Below are 23,717 nucleotides of genomic sequence, written 5' to 3'. Positions count from 1 at the left end.
TCTCAGATGATCCTCCTGCAGCCACCACTAGAGGTAGGAGCAGATTTCCATCAGCAAGTGGAGCCGACCCGCATAATACTGAGACTGCGGGTTCCAGGGAAATAGCATAGAGTGCTGAAGAGGATGCATATGTGCCCTTGCCCATGGCACCACTTCCAGGGTAACTGCCATCAAACTGAGTACCTGTAGGTAGGACCACACCATCGGGCGTATGGTGTTCATCAACTGACGCACTTCAGAATTCAATCTCTGGATCCGAACTTCCAGTAGGAAAACTCTGTCCTGTCCCATGTCAAACTGGACCCCCAGATACTCCAACGACTGAGATGGTTGAAGGTTACTCTTGGTCAGGTTCATCACCCAACCGAGCTCCTTATTGCTCCTCCATTCATATGTTTGTTTTTGTTTCAGTTTACCCTGTTCGATGTAAACCGATCTGATATGGTTATTACCATGAAGGTCGGTATAGAAAAGTGTTAAATAAATAAATAAAATAAAAGGAGATCACCTTGTGTGTCAGCAGGCAGTTGTCTTCCTGAGACTTGGCTCGAATCAACCAGTTGTCCAAATACGGGTGGCACCAGGATTCCTTCTTTTTGCAAGGTCGCTACTACCACTACCATAATCTTGGAAAATGTTCTGGAAGCAGTGGTGAGATCAAAAGGCAGCGCCCAAAACTGATAATAGTGCCCCAACACCGCAAAGCGTAGAAAGTGTTGGTGTTCCAATCAGATAGGAATATGACGTAAAGCCTCTGACATAACCAAGGAGGTCAGAAATTCCCCCCACTGCACAACCATTATTACAGAGCATAAGGTTTCCATTCGAAAATTAGTCACCTTCAAGTGACGGTTGACCCTCTTGAGATCCAAGATGGGACAAAAGGAGCCCTTCTTCTTGGGCACATGAAAATAAATGGAATCTCACCCCATACTTTCTTGAGATGTGGGCCCCGGAACCTCAGCCCTCAGTCTGAGAAGCCTTTAAAGCATGAACTCCACTGCCTGCTTATTCTGTAGGGAATGGCAAGGGGATATCATGAACATATCCCGAGGAATACTGTGAAATTCCAATGCATACCCTTCGTGTATCACCTCTGGTCAGAAGTGAACTCGAACCACCTCCGATAAAAGAGAGAAAGATGTCCTCCTATTTCCTGCTCTGGAAGCTGGGTCGGCAAACCTTCAATGGGAAGCTCAGGAGGATCTACCACCCGAGCCCACTTCTCTCTTGGGCTGCCAGGGAAGAAAGGATTGAGACTTACCGAAAAGCCAAGTCCGCTGAAAGGTCTTCCCTCTGTAGGGATAAAACACTTGGAACCCCAGAAACGACACCTCATACCAAAGGAGCGCTGTAACTGTTTCTTATCCTCCAGCAACCGAGAAACTGGAGACTTGACCCACTTATTGGAGGTTTCTCCAACTTGCTCACAAACAAGAGTGAGCCTTTAAAGGGCATCTTGGTAAGACTGGCTTTAGAAGCTATGTCAGGTGACCAATTTCACAACCAGAGTTGACGCCTGGCTGCTATCACTGAAGCCACTCCTCTGGCTGACTTCAGGATCAAATCACAGCCTGCATCTGCTAAATAGGCGGCAGCAGACTACATAACCGCTCTGGAATTCCCTCCAGACTCATCAACCTCCTGAGAGAGAAGCAGATAAGATCTTGCCACTAGGGTGCAACATTCATCATCACTGCCTCAAAAGCTTGCTTAAGAACAGCCTCAATCCTTCTATCTTGTACATCCTTCAAGGCCTTCAAGACTTTTTTTCCATTCTGGGTCTATGGGAAAAATGCTTAGTAAATGAGGCCTTTAGCTTGTAAGCCCTTTGGGGACAGGGAGAATACCAACTGTACCTAAATGTAACTTTCCTTGAGCTACCAGTGAAAAAGCATGAGCTAGCTCCAAATAAATAAAGCTTAAAACCCTATCCTTCCACTCGATCAAAACAGAGTTTGGGGTTTTGACTGGATCCAAGGGAAATAGTCTCCCAGGCTGTTTCAGTTAAGTACATAAAAATGTTTGTGCGCATAAAAAGCGTGCTCAAAAACAGAGCGAACAATGCTGTGCAGATCACATCAACAGCCTAGAGAGGGCAGCAGAATACACATAAGAATGTGTGAAAATAGATATCCTGGCCTATCACGCGGTGTGCAAGAAAAATGCCTAAGTGCAGGGCCTTGCCCATCGGAGGCCGCACAACCCGCCAAGCTGCCCAGTTCCCCAACCCCAATGGGAGTTGGAATGAATGCCGGCATAGCGCGACGAGAACGAAGACCAGAGGAAGTCAAGAAACCCCTCTAACTGTCTCTGATTCAGGTAAAACATTATTATTTTTATTTAAACCTTTCCTGAGCTCAGCGCTTACTGCTGAGTATAGAGACTGTCTCTGGCTGTAGGGGCAGAGGGCATCTGCCGTCACCGCCACACATGGCCTTCTGCACCCGCTGTTTTTCAGCTGAACTAGCAGCTAAGTCCACACCGGGAAATCCAGCTACCGGACCAAGGCACTCCTCTGAGGGACCACGGAAATTGCCTCAGGAATTCTCAACTGGGGGAGGAACCTTTAGTTATCACCGCAGGAGAGCGGAGCTTTCTTTTCCTGAATTTAGAATTTCAAATTTCTCCTTTCAAAAAGCTGAAAACAATCCCCGTAGAGAGATGCACATTCACCATCTGCTGGAGACGGAGAATCTGCCAGGCTGGAGTCACTGCAGGGTTATGTATACTGTGATGTCAGCTTGCTCCGTCTCCATCTGCTGGCAGGGGAGCATAAACCCACTGGTCTTGAGTCCATCTGTCTACACGCTAGGAAATGGAGGCTTATGGTACCATTGTCCAAAACAAGCAGGTTCCAACTGAGTGGGAGGCCCAAAGGAACAGGGGGAAACTGCTAGGTCAAAAATAGAATTAAAACCAGGTTACCCTGTACGGTCTTTGTGGAGTGGAGAAGGGTAATTTGCAATCAATGATTGTACCCGGGTGACTGTGCGGGTGCCTACTAGATTCACAAAAGGTTGGACCTGTGGTGGGGTGGGGATAGGGAGCGGGAGCGGGAGGGCATAGCTGGCAGACAACATGGGATATTTCAATAAAACAGGCACAAAGTCCACAAGTACGGAAGTACCTATGGCTCTGGCCGACCCTGAATTTTCAAAGGGAAACCCTGCAGGGAATTTCCTTTTAAAATTTGTTTGAAGGCCCATGGTTATAAAGTGCTGATTTTTTTAAAGTGCCCCCTATAAGGCCAACAGGATGACAGTTACACAAGTGTTCTGTATTTTTACAGGATAATTCTCTGTGGAGGAGGGGGGAATGGTTATGGTTAAAGTTTAATTATATGCCGCCCCTATCTGGGGTGGCTCACAACAAAACATACACATTAAAACATAGGTAAATAAACATAATAAAACAACATAAAATAAGCATCACTAGCCATAGGGTGATAACTCACAATAAAACTAACATCCAAACAATCCCATCTCATGACAACATCTGGACAACAGGTCAGAACCAAGCAGCACCATAAAAAGAAAGACAGACATCCACAGTCTCTGGGGTGGCTAGGCAGAGAGCAAAATAAAACATATCAACATAGGCTTGCTCAAAAAGTAAGGATTTTAGTAATTTCTTAAACACTTGGAGGCAGGTCACAGATCTAAGCCTATCTACTAAACTATTCCAGAGGCCTGGAATGAGGGCTGATTATGACTACTGAGTTTAATTACCAAAGTTTTCGGCAGGGGAGAGCGCCCGAGCCCAGAGTCTTTAATGGATCCCCTGGATCCCCTTTGGGTTGTCTTCGTACTGCGCCAAAAGTCTTTCAATACCCTCAAAATAAATGAACAGTGTAAAGCAGGTGGCGTGCAGCTAAGAAAGCTGCAACTCCTTTTGAAACAGGCACTGTGGTATCAAAGCATGTTGGGGTATCGAAAATAAAGGGCTTTTCCTGTAGCCAGTTTTTTTGGCTTCTTCTCTTCTTTTCCTCCTCTCAGGAAGGAGTAGCATTTTTGGATCACTCTGTACCATGACCTTTGTGGTACACAAAGTTCTGAATACCTTTTTACAATTCATAAGCATGCGTCTTTACTTTCTGTTTATTAAAACAAACAGGCCAGGCTGCTAGGATTGCTTTTATCCCAGCGGAGCTGCAGCTGCAGGCTGTTTCCTATGAAAGAAGTGTGCAAAACCTAATTTTCTGGCTCAAATGCAAGGTTTAAAACCTCCATTGGCAGTAGGGTTTTATTGCTTTTTTGCAGCATTGCTAGGACTGATTTTTTCAGATGATGAAAGATTTTCTCAGAATTCAATAACATCCAAGATTCCAGGAGGCCATATAAGCAAGCTTATAAACCACAGTACCACATCAAGAGTTAGACCCCTAGAGATCTGGACTAATCAGCGAAACACAATCAACAAATGCCTATGCGATGCCATGTGACAGTCTTGAATGTTTTTCCTTAAATACATCTCAAAGAAATGTGAGAGATGTGAAGTGATTTGATTAATTCTCATGCACATGGGAATAAGCATCAAGTGACTGGTGTTTCTTACCTCGGAGTCGCTTCAACCTCTGCTCCCGCCGTCGCCTCCGTACGATGAGCAAAAGCACAAACAGCAGCAGGACCCCCACCAAGATACAGGAAATGGTCACCAGCATCTTCAGCCCCTCGTTGGTGGCCAGCCCTTTCTCATTCTGGACCACCGACTTAATGAGTGGAGGGATCGTACCTGGAAATAGCATCACGTCTTTAGATTCCTAGCCATGAAAATCAAAGTTGTGCTTTCCATAATTATGACATCTGGACACCTATGTTTCCAAGGGCACGCAAGGTCAAAAGAGGCTTCCATCATCTGCAGAACTTGTCGTCAATTTTATCCACGGGGCAAACATGATTTTTACACATTGACTGTCAGGTATAGCAACTACTGTCCCACATTCAACAAGCCCTGCTTTGTTAGAGCTTCAGGATATTATCAGTTACCTATCCTAGTTGTTTGTGCTGGGTGACTAAATTTCAAGTAAACACAGGGAGTAACTTTTCAAAAGCATTTACATGCTTAAAACTGGGTTTTACATGTGTAAATGCACATTAACCGAATAAGTGGGCTTTTGAAAATTGCTACAATATATAACATTGACTTGTCCATAGGTTATACACGTGTAAGTGAACTTTAAGCATGTAACTGGCTTTTGAAAACTGCTATGATAGTATGTTCTGTTTACACGCATAACGTCTTTGAAAATTACCTCCTTAGTCTGGCATAGGGTAAGGGCAGACTTTTCGACTTATCTGTTGGATTAAGGTCTCTGACAGTTCAAGAGCCATCACATGAAGCAGGCCATATATTACATTTTGAGTTTTTTGTCATAATGCCCAGCAAAACCAAGTCAGAGATGCTTCTGGCCAGCTGAAGCTGCCTTGGAAGCCCATGGACTGGGAATGTTCTAATTTTTCTTGCCTCCCTTGGCCCTGGACAGACCAATTTAGGTCTGTTTTTTAATATATTTTTATTAGCAGAGGACAATGGAATTGTACACCATTCAAATAACATATTAGCAGTAATAAACAATTACTAAACAAACAAAATATCAAGATCACTTTTTGATAACTTATGACCTTCACTCTTTGATTCCTCCTGTAAACCCACCATGCAAACATCTTTCACACCACATCTTCTTGGCTTTACAATTGAGCAATGTAACATCTCTTATGTAGGAACATGTCTCATAAGAGCTTATATTCCTTTTTTGGGTCCAAAACCCAATTCAAGATCTCAAAAGATGATGTCTGCCAATGATCCCCAGGTCATTCTTTGTCATTAACTAATTCTTGAGTACAGTTTTCTTAACTATAAAGTAGTGCAGATTCATTTATTTTTCCTTTTACACATATATGGGTAGACTTTCAAAGGGTTGCGCATGTAAGATACATGCGCAACCCCCGAAAACCTCCCCCTGCGCGCACCGAGCCTATCTTGCATAGGCTCGGTGGCGCGCGTAAGTCCCGGGGCTTGAAAAAAATGGGCGTTCCGGGGGCGGGGCCGTGGGCGGGGCACCGGCCTGGGGGCATTCCGGGGGCGGGACCAAGGCCTCCAGAACAGCCACCGGGCCGGGGGATGGAGAGCCGGCAGGCGTAACTTCTTCAATAAAGGTCAGGGTGGGGGGTTAGTTAGGGCTGGGGGGCGGATTAGATAGGGGAAGGGAGGAGAAGGTGCGGGGGGCAGAAGGAAAGTTCCCTCCGAGGGAACGAAGGCAGGCTGCTCGGCTCGGCGCGTGCAGGATGCACAATTGTGCATCCCCCTGCGTGCGCCGACCCTGGATTTTATAACATGCGCGTGACAGCGCGCATATGTTATAAAATCGGGCGTAGATTTGTTCGCGTCGGGTTGAGCGAACAAATCTACACCCACGCGCATGTTATAAAATCTGGCCCATAGGTTACAAATGACAAATCTCCCAACAGAACTAAATAAAACTAGTTCATCTCCCCATCAATCTGTTCAAATCTTGAGTAAACTCTGCCCAGAACTTGCCAACAGTGAAGACTCAAGGAAGGAGTGACTCAGCGATCCAATTGCACCTGTACACCAAAGACAAGTGGGTGAAAACCACAGCTTCATTACCGCAACACGTTCTACTGTATTTTCTGTTGATTCATGTTGGCCAGCAAAGTTCCAGCTTTCAAGCTCCAAATAAACGTGTTTACTTTAAATTTGAAGACAATAATATATTTTTTTTTATTCACAAAGAGTCCACCTGAATACGAGATCTTTAGAAGCAGGACTATCTACCCATCAGACAAACAGGCAAGTCAATCCATCTATTTCAAGTTATAGTTAATTTGTTCAGAAATGCTCAATCTATAAACCGTATAGATACTATATGCTATATATATATCCCTAGATATTTTTAAATTCCTGGCTCCCATTTACTTCTGATTTATCAAAATTAAGCTGGAGACCAGAGAATGAACCGAAGAATCAAATCATATTTCTGGGATTGCCTGTTTGGCATTTTTAACAAAGGCATGTTATCTGCAAATAATCTGATCTTTTTCAGTGTATCACCCTGTATTACCATTGAGTTTCTAATCTTCATTGTCAAAGGTTCTAAGGAAATTTAAAATAAGAGAGGAAATATTAGGCAATTGTCTTGTCCTGCTGATTAACAGAAACATTTTAGTCAACTGTCCATTAACCAAAATACTTGCTCTTAGGTTGGAGCACAATAATTTCACCCAGGTCACAAACTGTCCACTTAAACCAAATTTATCTAATATCCAAAACAGTTATTCCCATGTAATTTTATCAAACGCCTTCTCAGTTTCAGAGGCTAACCAGAGCAGCATCTGGTGATCATGTTTGCCTTGTTTTAAGAACACATTAACAACCAACCATCAAGGGAACTCCCCGATGTGTGGTGATGTGCGGTTGCTATGTCTAAGACAACCACTTTGTGATTGTCTCGTTGAATAGCTCCCATGTTTATTCTTCAAATGCTTTATTGTTTTTCATTGTTTTATTTAATTTTATTTAATTTCCATGTGCTTAGTATCCTCTCCCTGGCGGATAGCCCGACCCTCCCTAAGCGTTCTCGCTTTTTTGTGAGTACATATCAGTTCTCGTTGATCCAAAGAGATTCCTGCCGCTTCTGTGGGGTCGGGACAGCCTGTTTTAAGAACAGCCATAGCTTTTGACACATTGTGGAAGCATTTCATTTTTTAATAAAGCCGGACTGATCAGCATAAATAAGCTCTGAAGCAACCAAATTAAGTCTATGGGCCAACACGGCTGCTAAGATTTTAATGACTTGGTTTGGCAATAATATTAGATGATAGGAACTTGTCAATGTTGACTCTCTTCCTAGCCAAATTTTGCTCCCCTCTTAACTTCATGCTCACAAGTATCTCTTCAAACATTAAATAGAGGATTCATAACCAAGTCAGACAATATTTTATAAAATTCAAGTCCCATACCATCTGGGCCTGGAGCCTTTCCATGTTTTAGACCACCAATGATATTTCTATTTTCTATCTGCATTACAGGACAATTAAGCATCTCTAAGAACATGCATCCACTTTTGGATTGTGCAAAGATGCAGACATCATTTCTGGCATGAACATTTGAGAGACCTTAAGTATAATTCTTTATGATATTCTACAAAAGCTTTAGCTATAGCTGCTGTAGATGAACTCACGCTACCTGCTTTTTGTCGAATTTGAGTTACTGGTCTTTTTTTTTTTTAGGTACTTTATTTAACCAGATTTGCCAATGGCCTCTCAGTTTTGTTACCTCCATCTGAGCAATTTAAAATTATAAAAATGAATATTTGAGATAGATTTATGATGTAAGAAATCATTAAGCCTATCTAGTCCCAGCATCATTTTAGATTCCTCTGACATTTTTATAATGTGGTGTCTCTTTGCTTTTTATACAATCCCAGACTCTCTTTTTTGATATCTCTAATATAAGAGATAATATGATTCTTAGAACTGTTTTTACTGCTTCCCAAAAAATTCTATGACTGACTTCACCTCCCTTGTTATTCAGCCTCTTAAGTGGGAAGTCCCACAGTGCTATCAGCTGCTTCCTTTATTATCTAACATTTATTTGCACTCATTAGTAGTAGTATTAATTAGTTTGGGATTCATTTTCTTTTTGCAGATGTTATCTAGCTTTTGGTATTTTTGGATCCCCAATGGGAAAAGGTGCTTGCAAATCTGAATCTTTGTCTAGTAGCAGTTTCTAGTAGGATGTGTTCAAATGTACTAAGGTTAAATAAGAAGATGACGGACATTTTGTGAATAAGAAAATCAATCATGTCGTTTCCCAGTCCCACTATGAACTTTGATGGGTTGGCATTGTAGGCCCAAGACAAGGTCCAGAGTCCAGGGGTTTTGCGAGATGCAACCCTTTCATATTTCAGCAGCGATTAGTAACTATTATTGTTAAACAACTGTGTCAGATTCGCATCTTTTTCGATCAAGGAATATTGGAACCACATTATGATAATTCTTTATCTGGGTTTGCAAAGAAAGTAACAAACAGACTTCAGATGCTACATAATGCAACAGCAAGGTTGCTAACTAGCTGTGGTTATGTTTGCAGTATTTTTTTGGTATTGTATGATCTGCACTGGCTACCAGTTGTTTCTTGTTCAAAGTTAAGACTCTTGCTGTTACAGGAGAATGTTGCAGGAACTGTACAGCCTGTTTCATAAAATATGCTCCTCAACATGTCCTTTGTTTGAGCCAGGCAGACTTTCTTTCTGTCCCTTTTGTAAAAGAAGCTAAATTAACTAAAACCAAGAATTGAGTATTTAGTTATGGGATTTCCAAACTTTGGAACACTTTGTCTTGGAGTTTGAGTTTCTGTACTGACCTTGGGACGTTCTGAGGGTTATAAAATATATGGTAGTTCAGTTCTACTGGATAAGAGATGAGAACCCAGGTATTTATACCATCCAGTGTTTTAGCTGATAGTATCCTTATCTTGGGTTTGCTGTGGTTTAAGTGATGCTTGCTTGTCACAGAAGTACTGATATTATTTTATTCTATTGATAGACCTTTGAATAGTAAAGTTCAAAGGGCAGCCTTTGAAAGTTGCAATAAGAGCAAGGGGTTGGAATATTTAGTTTTATTGAACCGACTGAATTCTGTTAGGATGTTGTTGCTCATTTTAGGTCTCTACAACTGATGTATTTGGGCTGAATTTTCAAAAGCATTTATGTGCACAAAACCAGGTTTAATCTGTGCAAATTGGCTTTTGAAAGTGTCCGGGGCTTTGTGTCGTAGAAGTGCATGCAGAAGGGATTCCACATGTGGTTTTACATATACTGCAAAGCAGTGTAGTAGGGGCTACTGTCTGAGCAGAGAAACCATTTACACACATATTTTCGATTTTCGATAGTATGCAGGTAAATGTGTGCGCACACATTCACTTACACATGTGACATCAGAAGGCTGAGTGGTCCAGGAACATCTGCACTGCGGGGAGACTCTGTAGTAGAATGGGAGCTCCTGTAAGACATTACCACTGAAATAGGAGTGACTTTGTGAAAGGGTTGAGTTCCCCTTTAAGGAGGCCTCATCTCATTGATCCTGAATTTAGCTGACTACAATCAACTGCTTCCTATTAAGATGAATAAATGAGATGTGATATGCAACTCATCAGAGAAGGAATGATGAATTGGACAAGCGGAAAAGAAGCAAATTCTATGCTTTTAAGATGGATGTATTAATAATCAGTTGCTTTATCTGGCAGTTTCTTTCTCATTTTGGGATTCATTTGCATTTTGAACGCATATGGCTGAGTACTGAAGTGTAATCATTCACTTGGTACACATGCAAGCACGCTGTACTTCCTAGAGGGCCCCGTCTCCCGCATCCCTTTTACTCTTCTATTGCAGATTTGTGAATGAAGGCATCAGCCAAGCAAGACGTCTGCTTTACGCTGTGCATCTGTCTGCAGTGAACCCAAATCTGGTCAACATATAGGGAGACACCTCCAAACAAGGAAGTGGTGTTTGTGGCTTAGCAGATTTCCCTTTGAATATAAGATAATATGATCACGTTATGGCTTAAGTAAATATCAAGCCACCGATATAGATTTCGGCTGACCATCATACTTATATATAGACTAGGGGAAGGCAACCTTTTTGAAATGGTGTGCCAAGATTTAAATCTGGGGTAGATAACTCTGGTCCACGAGTGCCATAAGTCGGTTGGCATTCTGATCTGCCAGATTTCTCTCACAAAACTCGTGAATATTAATTTTGTTATTAATTTTCAGTTTAAAATATTCCAGAGTTATGTGAAAATATGATTGAAACTGATATGTTTCTCCTCACATAAAAGCAAAATTATTAAAAGGAGCAGAGGATAATTTCTCCGACTCCCTCCCTCCTCCTTGCCCATATACCTCCATTAGGAAAACAGAACAGGCCTGGCTGCTTTGAAGAGTAGTAAATCACCTGGCCGGATGGTATACACCCCAGAGCTCTGAAGGAACTAAAAAATGAAATTTCAGACCTATTAGTAAAAATTTGTAACCTATCATTAAAATCATCCATTGTACCTGAAGACTGGAGGATAGCCAATGTAACCCCAATATTTACAAAGGGCTCCAGGGGTGATCCAGGAAACTACAGACCGGTTAGCCTGACTTCAGTGCCAGGAAAAATAGTGGAAAGTGTTCTAAACATCAAAATCACAGAACATATAGAAAGACATGGTTTAATGGAACAAAGTCGGCATGGCTTTAACCAAGGCAAGTCTTGCCTCACAAATCTGCTTCACTTTTTTGAAGGAGTTAATAAACATGTGGATAAAGGTGAACTGGTATATGTAGTATACTTGGATTTTCAGAAGGCGTTTGACAAAGTTCCTCATGAGAGGCTTCTAGGAAAAGTAAAAAGTCATGGGATAGGTGGCGATGTCCTTTCATGGATTGCAAACTGGCTAAAAGATAGGAAACAGAGAGTAGGATTAAATGGACAATTTTCTCAGTGGAAGGAAGTGGGCAGTAGAGTGCCTCAGGGATCTGTATTGGGACCCTTACTTTTCAATATATTTATAAATGATATGGAAAGAAATACGAGTGAGATAATCAAATTTGCAGATGATACAAAATTGTTCAGAGTAGTTAAATCACAAGCAGATTGTGATAAATTGCAGGAAGACCTTGTGAGACTGGAAAATTGGGCATCAAAATGGCAGATGAAATTTAATGTGGATAAGTGCAAGGTGATGCACATAGGGAAAAATAACCCATGCTATAGTTACACAATGTTAGGTTCCATATTAGATGCTACAACCCAAGAAAGAGATCTAGGCATCATAGTGGATAACACATTGAAATCATCGGTTCAGTGTGCTGCGGCAGTCAAAAAAGCAAACAGAATGTTGGGAATTATTAGAAAGGGAATGGTGAATAAAACGGAAAATGTCATAATGCCTCTGTATCGCTCCATGGTGAGACTGCACCTTGAATACTGTGTACAATTCTGGTCACTGCATCTCAAAAAAGATATAATTGCGATGGAGAAGGTACAGAGAAGGGCTACCAAAATGATAAGGGGAATGGAACAGCTCCCCTATGAGGAAAGACTAAAGAGGTTAAGACTTTTCAGCTTGGAGAAGAGACGGCTGAGGGGGGATGTGATAGAGGTGTTTAAAATCATGAGAGGTCTAGAACGGGTAGATGTCAATCGGTTATTTACTCTTTCGGCTAATAGAAGGACTAGGGGGCATTCCATGAAGTTAGCATGTGGCACATTTAAAACTAATTGGAGAAAGTTCTTTTTTACTCAACGCACAATTAAACTCTGGAATTTGTTGCCAGAGAATGTGGTTAGTGCAGTTAGTATAGCTGTGTTTAAAAAAGGATTGGATAAGTTCTTGGAGAAGTCCATTACCTGCTATTAATTAAGTTGACTTAGAAAATAGCCACTGCTATTACTAGCAACGGTAACATGGAATAGACTTAGTTTTTAGGTACTTGCCAGGTTCTTATGGCCTGGATTGGCCACTGTTGGAAACAGGATGCTGGGCTTGATGGACCCTTGGTCTGACCCAGTATGGCATGTTCTTATGTTCTTATTAATTCCTACACAGAAACTATACATGAGCTAGCAGAATACTTCACCTCAGTCCCACATGCAGAACCTCACCAAATGCAGAATAAAGTGACCATAACAAAGTAACATGGTACCACAACAAGCCATTACAAATAACAATGAAGAAAAAACAGAAATGTCACTATGCCGCAGAATACAACAAACAACAAAATTAAAAAATATAAATCATGATAACAGTAAAACCATACCAATAAAAAGAATAAATATTTCATAACTGAAACAATTTATTTAAAAATACTTATATTCCACTACTTCCAAAGAATACATTCAGCGTGGATTACAATTGAACATCCACAATGAATACAATAAAAACCTTATATACAGCATAAAATAAACAAACATATAAAACAAACATATTTAAATCATGAAATATATATGTGCAAAATCATAAAATTTGCGTCAAGCTGCCTCACCAAATACCTCAACAAACAACGTCCTCAAAGCCTTTCTGAAGACCTTTAAATCCTGTTCCCGCCAAAGTGCAACTGGCAACTTATTCCATTCAAAAACTGCTGCTGAGGAAAACGCTCTTGCCCTCCTTTGGGCCCCACTAAATTTTTTTTAACAGGGGAAATGGCCAACAAATTAGTATTCTCTGACCTCAGAGCTCTTTCAGGGGTATATAGGTCAATACAGTCCCTTAATACACAAAGAGAGGGGTTCTTCAGTAGCCTAAAAACAATAGTCGCCAATCTAAAATGCACTCTCCATTTAACTGGGAGCCAATGCAGGTTCTTCAATACTGGGGTTATATGTTCTCTCCTAGATAACCCTCTCAATACTTGGGCTGCTACATTTTGTGCCAACTGCAAGACACGCATCAACTTTTCTGGAAGCCCAACATACTATATACCTCAATAATCAAGATGACTTCAAACCAAGGCTTGCACAATCATACAGGAAAGGGCCAAAGGTAGAATATTTTTCAATGGGTGCACCATTTTAAGTTTATAAAACGCTCTTTTCATAATATGTGAAACCTAAGGCCTCAGACAACTGAGGGTCCAAAAGCGCTCTCAAGCTTTTTACCTCAGTGTGGACTGGAACGGCTAGGTCTTTAGAAAGCCATACCTTTCCCTGGTTCTTCATATCGAAATCTTTACCAACAAAATTTTAGTTTTGCATGTTTAAAAATAAGTGATGTTCTGGTAATCATGCCTGCAACTTACTATGTCTTGCAATTGAGCCTCTGGATTGCATGTGTGGGAGAGAGAACATGTGCCTCTGGCAAAAAAAAATTGAATGTCATTGGCATATACAAAATATTTGACATTCAATGAAAAAAGAGCTCCAATCGAAGATAATAAATAATAAAAAGCACAGATGATAGTGCTGAACCTTGTGGCACATCCCATCGAATCTTATGCTATGCAGAGTATGCTTGACCCATCTGAACTCTTTGCTGTCTATTAGTTGGATTCGAACAAAACCACTTCAACACTGTACCACCCATGCCAATAACAACATCCATAATTAAAAACTCATACACAAATTTTAAAAAATGTTCCAAACACCAGTTAAATTTAAGTTGTTTGAAAATAGAAGACTCATCAAATAACACCCAAAAAGTAACACATAATAAGGTAAAAAAGCTACTCATTATACCTGAGAAAGTTTGATTTCCAGTGACCCTGAGGTTGTCATAAATTAGTTGGGGTGGGGAAGGGTATACACAAACTTTCTCCTCACTCTTTCATATGCACATACTCTCAAATGTACACACACACACACACACGCTCTCTCCTCCACACAAGCAATCTCACATACACATATACTCTCTCCTCCACACAAGCAATCACTCACATACGCTCTTCTCCCATATGCAATCACACAAACACGTGCTCTCTCCCACACATACGCTCTCTCCCACACAAAAGCAATCTCCCACACACACACACTCTCCCATATGCAATCACACAAACATGCGCTCTCTCTCTCCCACACATGCAATCACAGACACATGCTCTTTCTCTCACACATGCAATCACACACAGGTGCTCTTTCTCCCCTACATATGCAATCACACACACAGGCAATCACACAAACATGCTCTCTCCTATGCACTCAATCACACACATGTTCTTCCACATATGCAACCACACACTCGCGCTCTCTCTCCCCCACACATGCAATTACTCACACACATGCTCTCTCCCCCACACATGCAATCACTCACACACTTGCTCTCTCTGCTCCTTCCACACAAGTAAAATACACATGCTCTCTATCTGCAGGCTGACTGGTGTGGTGGCACCTATTGGCTGCTGGCTGAGCTAGTCACATGTAGAACAGGCTGGACTCGAGATTAAAAGTCACCAAGGGTCCCTCCCTTCCCACCATGGCAATCTCCAGTTCTTTTACTTCCCCCAACCCCTGTGATCCCAAGTTCATTCACTCCCTCCCTTCCATCCATCCCCTGCCCCAAGATGGCAGCGTACCACTAAACATCACTCAACAGCCTATGTCCCCTACTTTCTCACCCAAGGTAAGAAACCTCGGGGTAATCATAGACAACCAAATGAACTTCTCTGGCTTCATCAACAGCACAATAAAGGAATGCTATTTTAAACTGCAAGTGCTAAAGCGACTAAGACCCCTCCTCCATTTCCATGATATTAAGTCAGTTTTACAAGCCATCATATTTTCCAAAATAGACTATTGCAACTCACTACTGCACGGCCTGCCTGATATTTCTCTTAAACCTCTCCAGCTTTTACAGAACGCCACAGCCAGGATCCTCACAAAATCCAATAAGAGGGATCATATAACTCCAATCTTAAAGAATCTTCATTGGCTACCAATTAAGTTCAGAATCCTTCATAAGCTACTAACTAACTTTTATACCGACATTCATGGAAAAATACATATCACATTGGTTTACAGCGAAACAAATTATTGGAATAACATTACATAGAACAGGGGTTACATCGAACTGGGACCCGAGATATTAAATACAAAATGCTAACAAATAATTTAAATAACGTACAAGCGTGAAATAGGACTGAACTGAACACTACCTTCTCTGATGACTCAGAGATACTTCAATGGCACCTCTCACTACACCAGAAAGTCCACACTGGAGTCCTAAGTGGAGGAAAACCTTCCTTGCTAGGTTTACATTAATCTCGCACAGGAAAGTTTAAACAGAAGAGAGACCTTTTTCCTATTAGTGTAATAAAACATTCTCACAGAAGACACATGAAAATCCACACAGGGGATCCGAAATAAACCTTGGCATACAAATGAGGTTCATTCTGATCAAGGTCTGCACAAACAAAAAAAACAAAACTAAGCCATTGTCTAAAATCCTATGCTAATCTCTGTTATATTACTCTTAGTAACGTTAATCTTTGTTATTAGTTACGTTTTTAACTAATTATGTTAATCATATGCCTTTGATCTGTTCTCTCCCACACTGTAAACCCCCTGTTCACTGTAACTTTATCTTCCTGGTTAATTGGTTACCCCGAGTTTCAATGTAAACCGGTACGATAAGACGCTTGTCTTGAGTATCGGTATATCAAAAGTATTTAAATAAATAAATAAATAACTATTATTAAACTATCATAAACTACTAACTGCTATTCGAACAAGCATTCCAGTCATGATAACTATTTACCTCTACGCCACCACCCGGCCCTAAGCCTAAATAAAAACTCTCATACCATTCTTATATTAGAACACAGACGCCTATTAAGATAAAGTTGCTTTCCTCCCTATTAAGATAAATTTTGCTTTCTTCCCTCTCCAGTATGTCCCAAGTTTTTGCTTTACTCGGATCCTATCTTCATACCTGTGTTATGTATTTAATTTTAACATTAACATTCTCATGCTTGTTATCACAGTTCCATGCAACTAGCATTACATGTAATTAGCATTTAGCATTACATGTAATTAGCATTTAGCATTCTATGTTATCAGCGTTCTATCAGCATTTTATGTTCTATGTAATTAGCATGCTCTCATGCTTGTGTTCAGTTTCAATGTAAACCGAGACGATATGCAATATCTTGTATGAATCCCGGTATATAAAAATGTTAAATAAATAAATAAAATAAATAAACAGTCATTCACAAAGCCATTCACAATATTACTCCTCTAGACCTTACATTTCCTCTGCAACTCCACACCTCGGTCCGTCCAATTAGACTAGCCCAGAGAGGCACTCTTCAAGCACCTACCACCAAGACCTCCTTCAGCAAGAGAGCTATATCCGTCTCGGGCCCCAAGCAATGGAACCTGCTCCCTCCTGATCTGAGGCTGGAACAATGTCCAATCACCTTTAAGAAGAGACTTAAGACTTTGTTGTTCAAACAAGCCTTCCCATAATGACTCACCTTCAGCCTTGGCTCTTATCCACTTATGAGGACTCTATCCAACTTGTTGCCTTTATAGTCCCCCCCATTTAATTTCACTGCTTTTGCACAAGTTACACAGTCCCAATTCTCTATACTTTCTGCACCTATTTATGTTTTTCCAGGTTATTCGACCCTGTTCATGTTATTTATCCAGGTTATTCCACCCTGTTCATTGTAAAACAAGACTTGTCTCTGTTATGTTTGCTGTTACAATGTAAACCGAAGTGATAATTAATCTTGTTAATTGAACCTTGGTATATAAAAGTTATAAATAAATAAATAGTGACCCCCAATTCATTTACTGCCAAGCACAGGGATCCCCAGATCATTCACTCCCTCCCCTTCCTTCCCTATCCCCATCGTAATCCCCAGTTAATTAACTCCCCCTACTTGCCTCCCCATCTCCATGGCAATGTCTAGTTCATTTACTTCCTTTCTCCCTATCCCTTTCCACAGAGGTTCCCAGTTAATTAACTCCCTCCTGTCCCCCCCCCCCCCATGGTGATCTCCCGTTCATTAACTCCCTCTGCCCCCCAACAGGTATCCAGTTAATTAACTCTGCCCACGGCAATTCCCAGTTCATTAATTCCCTCCCCCCTCCCAGTAATCCCCTTTTCATTTACTCCCTTCTCCCCCACTCCCACGGCAATACCTAGTTTATTAACTCACCGCTCTGGCCCAAATCTCCTCTCAACCATGCCCTATCCTAAAACAGGAGGATGAGGACGGAGGCCTTTCAGCTCCTCAGGCGCTTCCTCCCTCCTACTCTGTGGGGTCCCAGCGGCATGCTTGAACCATTTGGTTGCAAGCGCGCCATTCAGCTGAGTTAAGGGACCCTGGGGGGAGCTGGGCGCAGAGGGGAAAGAATTACATTGTCGCATTGTCACCAATACTTTTCCATGAAGGAAGAGGGACCGTGGCCAAAAAGAATTCTTCTAGTCTGAAGGTCCCCAATCTCTTTGGTGTGGACGTGATTGTTTCTTCAGCCCGCGGGGTGCAGCCGCTGCATGCCAATAAAAATGACCTTGCGTGCCACCTGTGGCATGCATGCCATAGATTGCAGACTCCTGATATAGACGCTGGTTACACATTGAAATAGGAGTACAATGCATTTATAGCGTCAGGTATCACACAGAACTTTTTTTTTTTTTTTGGAGAAATTTTTCTTTGCAAATAAAAAGCACTTATCCTTGGATAAAAAGGTTTTGCCAATTTCAAGATCATCTACGGTCGTCGACGCAAGTTAGCCTCTTAATGATTTGTCCCAACATTTAACCAGCATTTCAAACTGAAAATTTCTATATTGGGCTAAATCCACAGCGTTTTAAGCCTGAGAAGGTGAGAACTGGCGGCATTCAAGAGTGTCCTCGAGGAAGGCAAAACAAGAGAGAAATGTTCATTCCATTAGTGCTCTTCTTGTGATGAAATCACCTTACTTAGATGTAAAAGGAGGCCAAGTATACAACCTACGAGCCTCCTGCAGAACTCCATTTCCATCTACGTAAGGTGATTTCATCACAAGAAGAGCACTAATGGAATGAACATTTCTCTCCTCCCTCAAGGACACTTGACACTGCCAGTTCTCAGCCTTAAAATGCTGTGATATTTAGAAGACGGATTTACCCTGAAGCAGACATTTTTATTTTGAAATAATGGCTCAATTTTGGGAGATCATCAAGAGGTTAACTTGGGTGGATGACTATAGACAACCTTGAAACTGGAAAAGCCATTTTTCCCCCAGATAAGTGCTGTTTATTTGTAAGAAAAATTTCTCTAAACCCCCCCCCCCCCCCCCAAAAAAACAAAACTTTCCATGTGATATCTAGCGGGTGATTATACTTTGACGCTATAAGACGGTAACTTTCCAACCAGCGTGCGGGCGCACACTGGAGCAAATACATTGGCCCGCGCCCAGGGACACAGCCATTTTATAATGTACGGCATCCGTAGCAGAAGTAAAGTTACGCGACAGGGGGCCTCGGCGCGCTCTGGGGTCCTTTAAGTATTTACATGCACATCTCAGGTTCACGCCCCGCCCCCTTTTTTGAAAACTTCCAAGACGTGCGCGCTGCGCGAGATACGCGCGTATCTCAGTTTTTAAAATCCGCTCGGCGCGTGCAAACCCAACATCTTCGCCCATCCCTTTGGTCATCTAAAACCCGTATCAGTGTTTTGAAATTTACATAAGTCCTAAAGTGATCACATATTTATTTTTTATGGTATCGTTACCCTCCCTTTTGCGCCAGCAGTGACCCAGTGTCCCAGCATGGAGTTAGAGGGTGCCACAGGCATACCTTGCTTGCTTAATTTGGAGAGGAAGGAGAGAAGACCAAGGGGTGGGAAGGTCACATTGACAGGTGGGGGGAGGGAGTTGATTTAGCACCAGGACTCAGAGCATTTGGGGGGGGGGAGGGGAGCACTGCCCCCCAAACCCCTTCCAAATTAAGAATACTGAAGGCATTCTTCCTCCTGAGAAACAAACCGGAAACCGATCCAAAGAGAAAAAAGAACCGGTAAGCACCAAAGATTCTTCCTCCTGAGCCAGTACTGACCCAGTGCCCCCGTACGGTGTTAGGGATCCAGTAGGGGACTCAATGCCTCAGCATGGCACTAGGAGACACTCCTCTCTCTAATCTTGTACATAGAAATTCAGTTAAATCTTCAAACTTGGAAGTGCTTTCATAATTCTGTGAGAAAAATAACAGCAGCCGTAGAAAGAAGCATCTTTTGGAAATAAGTTACAGCCTCCATCTGACTTTTGGAGATTTTTACCTAGTTTGAAGCAGGCATTTTTAATTTCAAAGGTTAATCAAAATCCCGAGACTGCCTTTTGGGAGAGCAGTTATAATTTGGATTCAGTGACGCTCCCTTCTTCCAAACAGGACCTCACATGTGCGTTACAAGCGAGTGCTTCAGAAATACACACACAGCCACCTCTGCAATGGCATTAAAGGTTCCCAAAGAACGTGAGGGGAAGGACCAAGCCTGTTACTTTTATTCTCTGCATAGAGATGACCAGAGGCACAAGGATAGTGTGGAAGGCGCACAAGGTCACACAAGGTCAGTGATGACAACAAACTCGCTGGATGCTCTAACAAGTAGTTTACACCTGCACCCTTTTTATATGCCCTCCCTAAAAAACAAAGGGGTAACACTAATATCCAGGCACTGCTTGTTGAACAGGAAGAACTCTGCTCTAACCTCCCAAAATAACATTTTTTTTAGGTCCAAAATAAGGATTTATGCTAATCTGCTGAAGGCTTTCACCCGATCTTACCCAAGGTGCCCATTAACAGAAGCTGGAACCAGCATGATCTGTGCCCATGAATCCTGCTGTTCTCCTTGAGCTCGTGTCTGCTAACTGAAGAGAAAACTAAATACAGTTTAAGGCTGTGCATCTCTTTAATGTTTGTTTTATCTTTCTGACCTTACTAATTGCCTTCTGTTGATATATACATAGAATTAAATCTTCCCCTTTCCAAGACACTCATATAACATTTGGATAATCGAGGTTGTGTTTTATAATCTATGAACTAAAAAGAAATATATATGCCTCAAATAGGGCTCTGGGAGCTAGGGATTTATTTCTTCGGTTAAGATTTGAAGGGTGCACATTTTATACAGTATAAAGGAGAGATTCATGGAAATTAATCCTGCAATCGCAGAAGCTGTCAGGCCAGCTGGATTGTGCTCTGTTGGTAGGAAGGAGACCTGGGATCCCATTCCTGGCTCCGTCTCATGCTCCATGGGGCGATCAAGGTTGCAATCGCAGCTGAAGTAGCACTCGGCAGACGATGAAACAGTTGGGAAGTTTGGATGTGCTAGGCATGGCTGCTGAGTTACAGTGACACCCAGAGATTTCAGGCCCATGCATGGCCGGGGCTGAGGGAGCCGGGACAGAATTGCCACAGGCTGCACAGGCGAGCAGGAGATTTGGGGCGGGCAGACGGGAAGGGACAGATTTTATACATGAGGGCTCCCCAATGTGAACCAGGTAAGGACAGAGAGAGAGAGAAAGCTTCCCGATGACAGCCAGATAAAGAAGGAGGCCTTGCATAAGAGAATAAACAATCACAAAAAGTCCCAAAGGTTCTAAAAATAAATATTATACTCTGATGCCTAATAAGCAATTCATAAAATACTGCACAAAAAAATATAATTAATAGTGACCATGACACGAGGAGCCTTGCTCTGCATTTCTTTACTAGCTCTCCAGAGCTAAACTCTCTTCTTCAATCACAATTCAAATGAGCAAAAAGCAGCATCACCTGGAAATGTAAAGTAGCTTAGCTGCTATGAGTGAAGCATAAAAAGGCATCCCAGTGAGAAGGGGGGGAGGAGGCAGATTTTAAGATTGATAATCCCCTGCTCTTTTCAATCACACATTATGGTCTGCCTCATTCTGACAAGGTCCCCCGCTGTGCATGGTGGAAGACCGGCTGAATATCAGGATCTGATGGAAAACCGTAGACTGTGAGCCCTCTGGGGAAAGGGAACTACCTCCAGTACCGGAATGCAATCTGCTTTGAAGTGCCTGAAAGGTGGAATATAAATCAAATTAAATTAAAAAGAAAATGGTGCAGAAGGAAAACTGGAGGGAGGGAGAAGGGAGGGGAGAGAGGACAGTGACGGTGAACTATAGCAGCTACTTCCCAGTGTAATAGCTTAAGAAAAGGAGGCCATTAAATTGGCCAGGAAGCTGGCGCAGGTGCAGCACTGTGAGATGAGCTGAGAATCGCTGCGTGAAAGAAACCTGCAGTTAGAGAGGCACTTAAACCTCAGACTCTGTGGGAGCTTCTCTTCACAAGCACTCACCCCCTGAGTTTGAAGAAAATAATTTATGGTGCCAAAATCCACTAGCAGCATCTCAACCAAGGCACCTATTACAGGCCGGTGTCAGACGTACATGAAACTCTCCGGCTGCACCTCCTCAGTATCTCTAGTGAGTCTGACAATTCTGGCTTACATGACCTTGACATGGGTGATATATAATAGATTGTCTATCTGTTCTTCATAGAGGAGTTTATCAGGGCCTGCTCTAGGGCGAACGATGCCCTGGGTGCAAAGTGGTTATGGCGTCTCCTCCTCGGGCGCTAAGGGTAAGGAAATCAGACCGGGAGGAGGCAGGAGAAGAGCAGACCCCCCTTGTCCTCCCCTCAGACTGACATGGATTAACGGCAGTGGGCACGTGGGACCTCTCATCCTAATCTCAGCACTCTCCCCATTCCCCCTGCACCAACTCCTGGGTTGGCCTTAGAAATACAGAAATAAATATTCTCCAGATATAGAAATGCTGCCTCTACATTAAAAAAAAAAAAAGAAAAGACATTTTTTCATTTTCCATCAATCACATTTCCCTGGATCACACATCATCAGCAAATCTGAGCCACAAAATCTCCAATGCAAATTTCAAATTTGGTCTAAATAACCAAGAAGTAGAGCACGCCCCTAAACTACCGGTATGTATACCCTGACCTGCTAATAATTGTATCTGGCAACTTGGCTATAAGACATTACAAGAAAACTTCCTAAGGGCCCTATATGCAATAGAAAAAACCCTAGCCTGTTCTAGCCACCCAGGAAAACTATTTTTAAAATCATTTGACAGCACTGCATCAACAATTTATAGAAAATGAATCGTATTCAAATGATATTCAACATCTCACAGATTACACAAAATATATCCGCAGGTGTCAGATAACTGCTGGAGACATATACTGAACAAAGAGACCATAAAGCATAAATAGAAATGTGCAGACAAAAACTGAACAGGAAATCTCAACAAAACAGATGCTGTATGTAGTGCAATATTACCATTCCTTATAAAACATGAAACAATAAAATAAAGAAATGTAAATCAGGAATCATAATAGCAAAACCATACTAATAAAAAGAATATTTCAAAATATCTGATAATTAAAAATGTTTATACATTTCACAAAATACCAATAAAATGTTTCAATACAGCAAAAACATCAAATAACATTCAATAATTAAAAATAAGGATTTAAAAGCTACCTACTCTCCATACCCAAGATCTTTTGATTTCCATTCATCCTGAGATTGTCATGGATTGCAGGATGTAAGGCCACACAAACTTTTATCTTCCCTCTCACACACACACTTATATGTTCATTCTCTCGCACATTCCCTCTCTCATACACATGCCTATGCTTTCACATACACTCCCTCTCTCATATATAAACAGGCTTTCTCTCCCTTATACTCACACACACGTACCCAGGCTCTCTCTCTCACACAAACACACATGCAGACTTTTACACACACCAGGTAAAATTATAATAGAAATTATAATAGAAAATAAATATTTCAAAACAGCTGATGAACAGGACATCATTCAATAATTAAACAAAAAACTATTTTAAAGTTCTCAACAAACAATAAAATATTTCAAAACAAACATTAACCACCACCCATCAGTTAAATCTAACAACAATAAAAAAAAAAAAAAAATCTCCCACTCTCCATACCTGGGATCTTTAGATTTCCAGTCACCATGGGATTGTCGTGGATTGAGGGAGGAGGGCCGCACAAACTTTATCTTCTTTCTCACATGCACACTCCAACACACATAGCCATATTCTCATATACACAGGCTCTCTCCCTCACACACACACACCCCAGCTTTCACGCATACCCCCTCTCTCACACACACACACACGGACGCATGCTTTCAGGTACACCACACACACTGA

At 41.8% G+C, this 23,717-nt stretch overlaps 1 protein-coding gene across 2 annotated transcripts in view; it reads right to left on the bottom strand.

Annotated features, from left to right (window-relative positions):
- DSCAM (DS cell adhesion molecule) overlaps positions 1-23,717 on the bottom strand; it is a 569,269-nt gene that overhangs the window by 64,677 nt on the left and 480,875 nt on the right. For both annotated transcript variants that reach the window (XM_029579019.1, XM_029579020.1), the window contains one exon: positions 4,558-4,734. In XM_029579019.1, the coding sequence (XP_029434879.1) occupies positions 4,558-4,734 (177 nt within the window). The remainder of the gene's footprint in view (positions 1-4,557; positions 4,735-23,717) is intronic.

This window comes from Rhinatrema bivittatum, chromosome 15 (genome assembly GCF_901001135.1).
Source record: "Rhinatrema bivittatum chromosome 15, aRhiBiv1.1, whole genome shotgun sequence".
Lineage (NCBI taxonomy): Eukaryota > Metazoa > Chordata > Amphibia > Gymnophiona > Rhinatrematidae > Rhinatrema > Rhinatrema bivittatum.
This window is presented reverse-complemented; position numbering and strand designations above follow the sequence as displayed.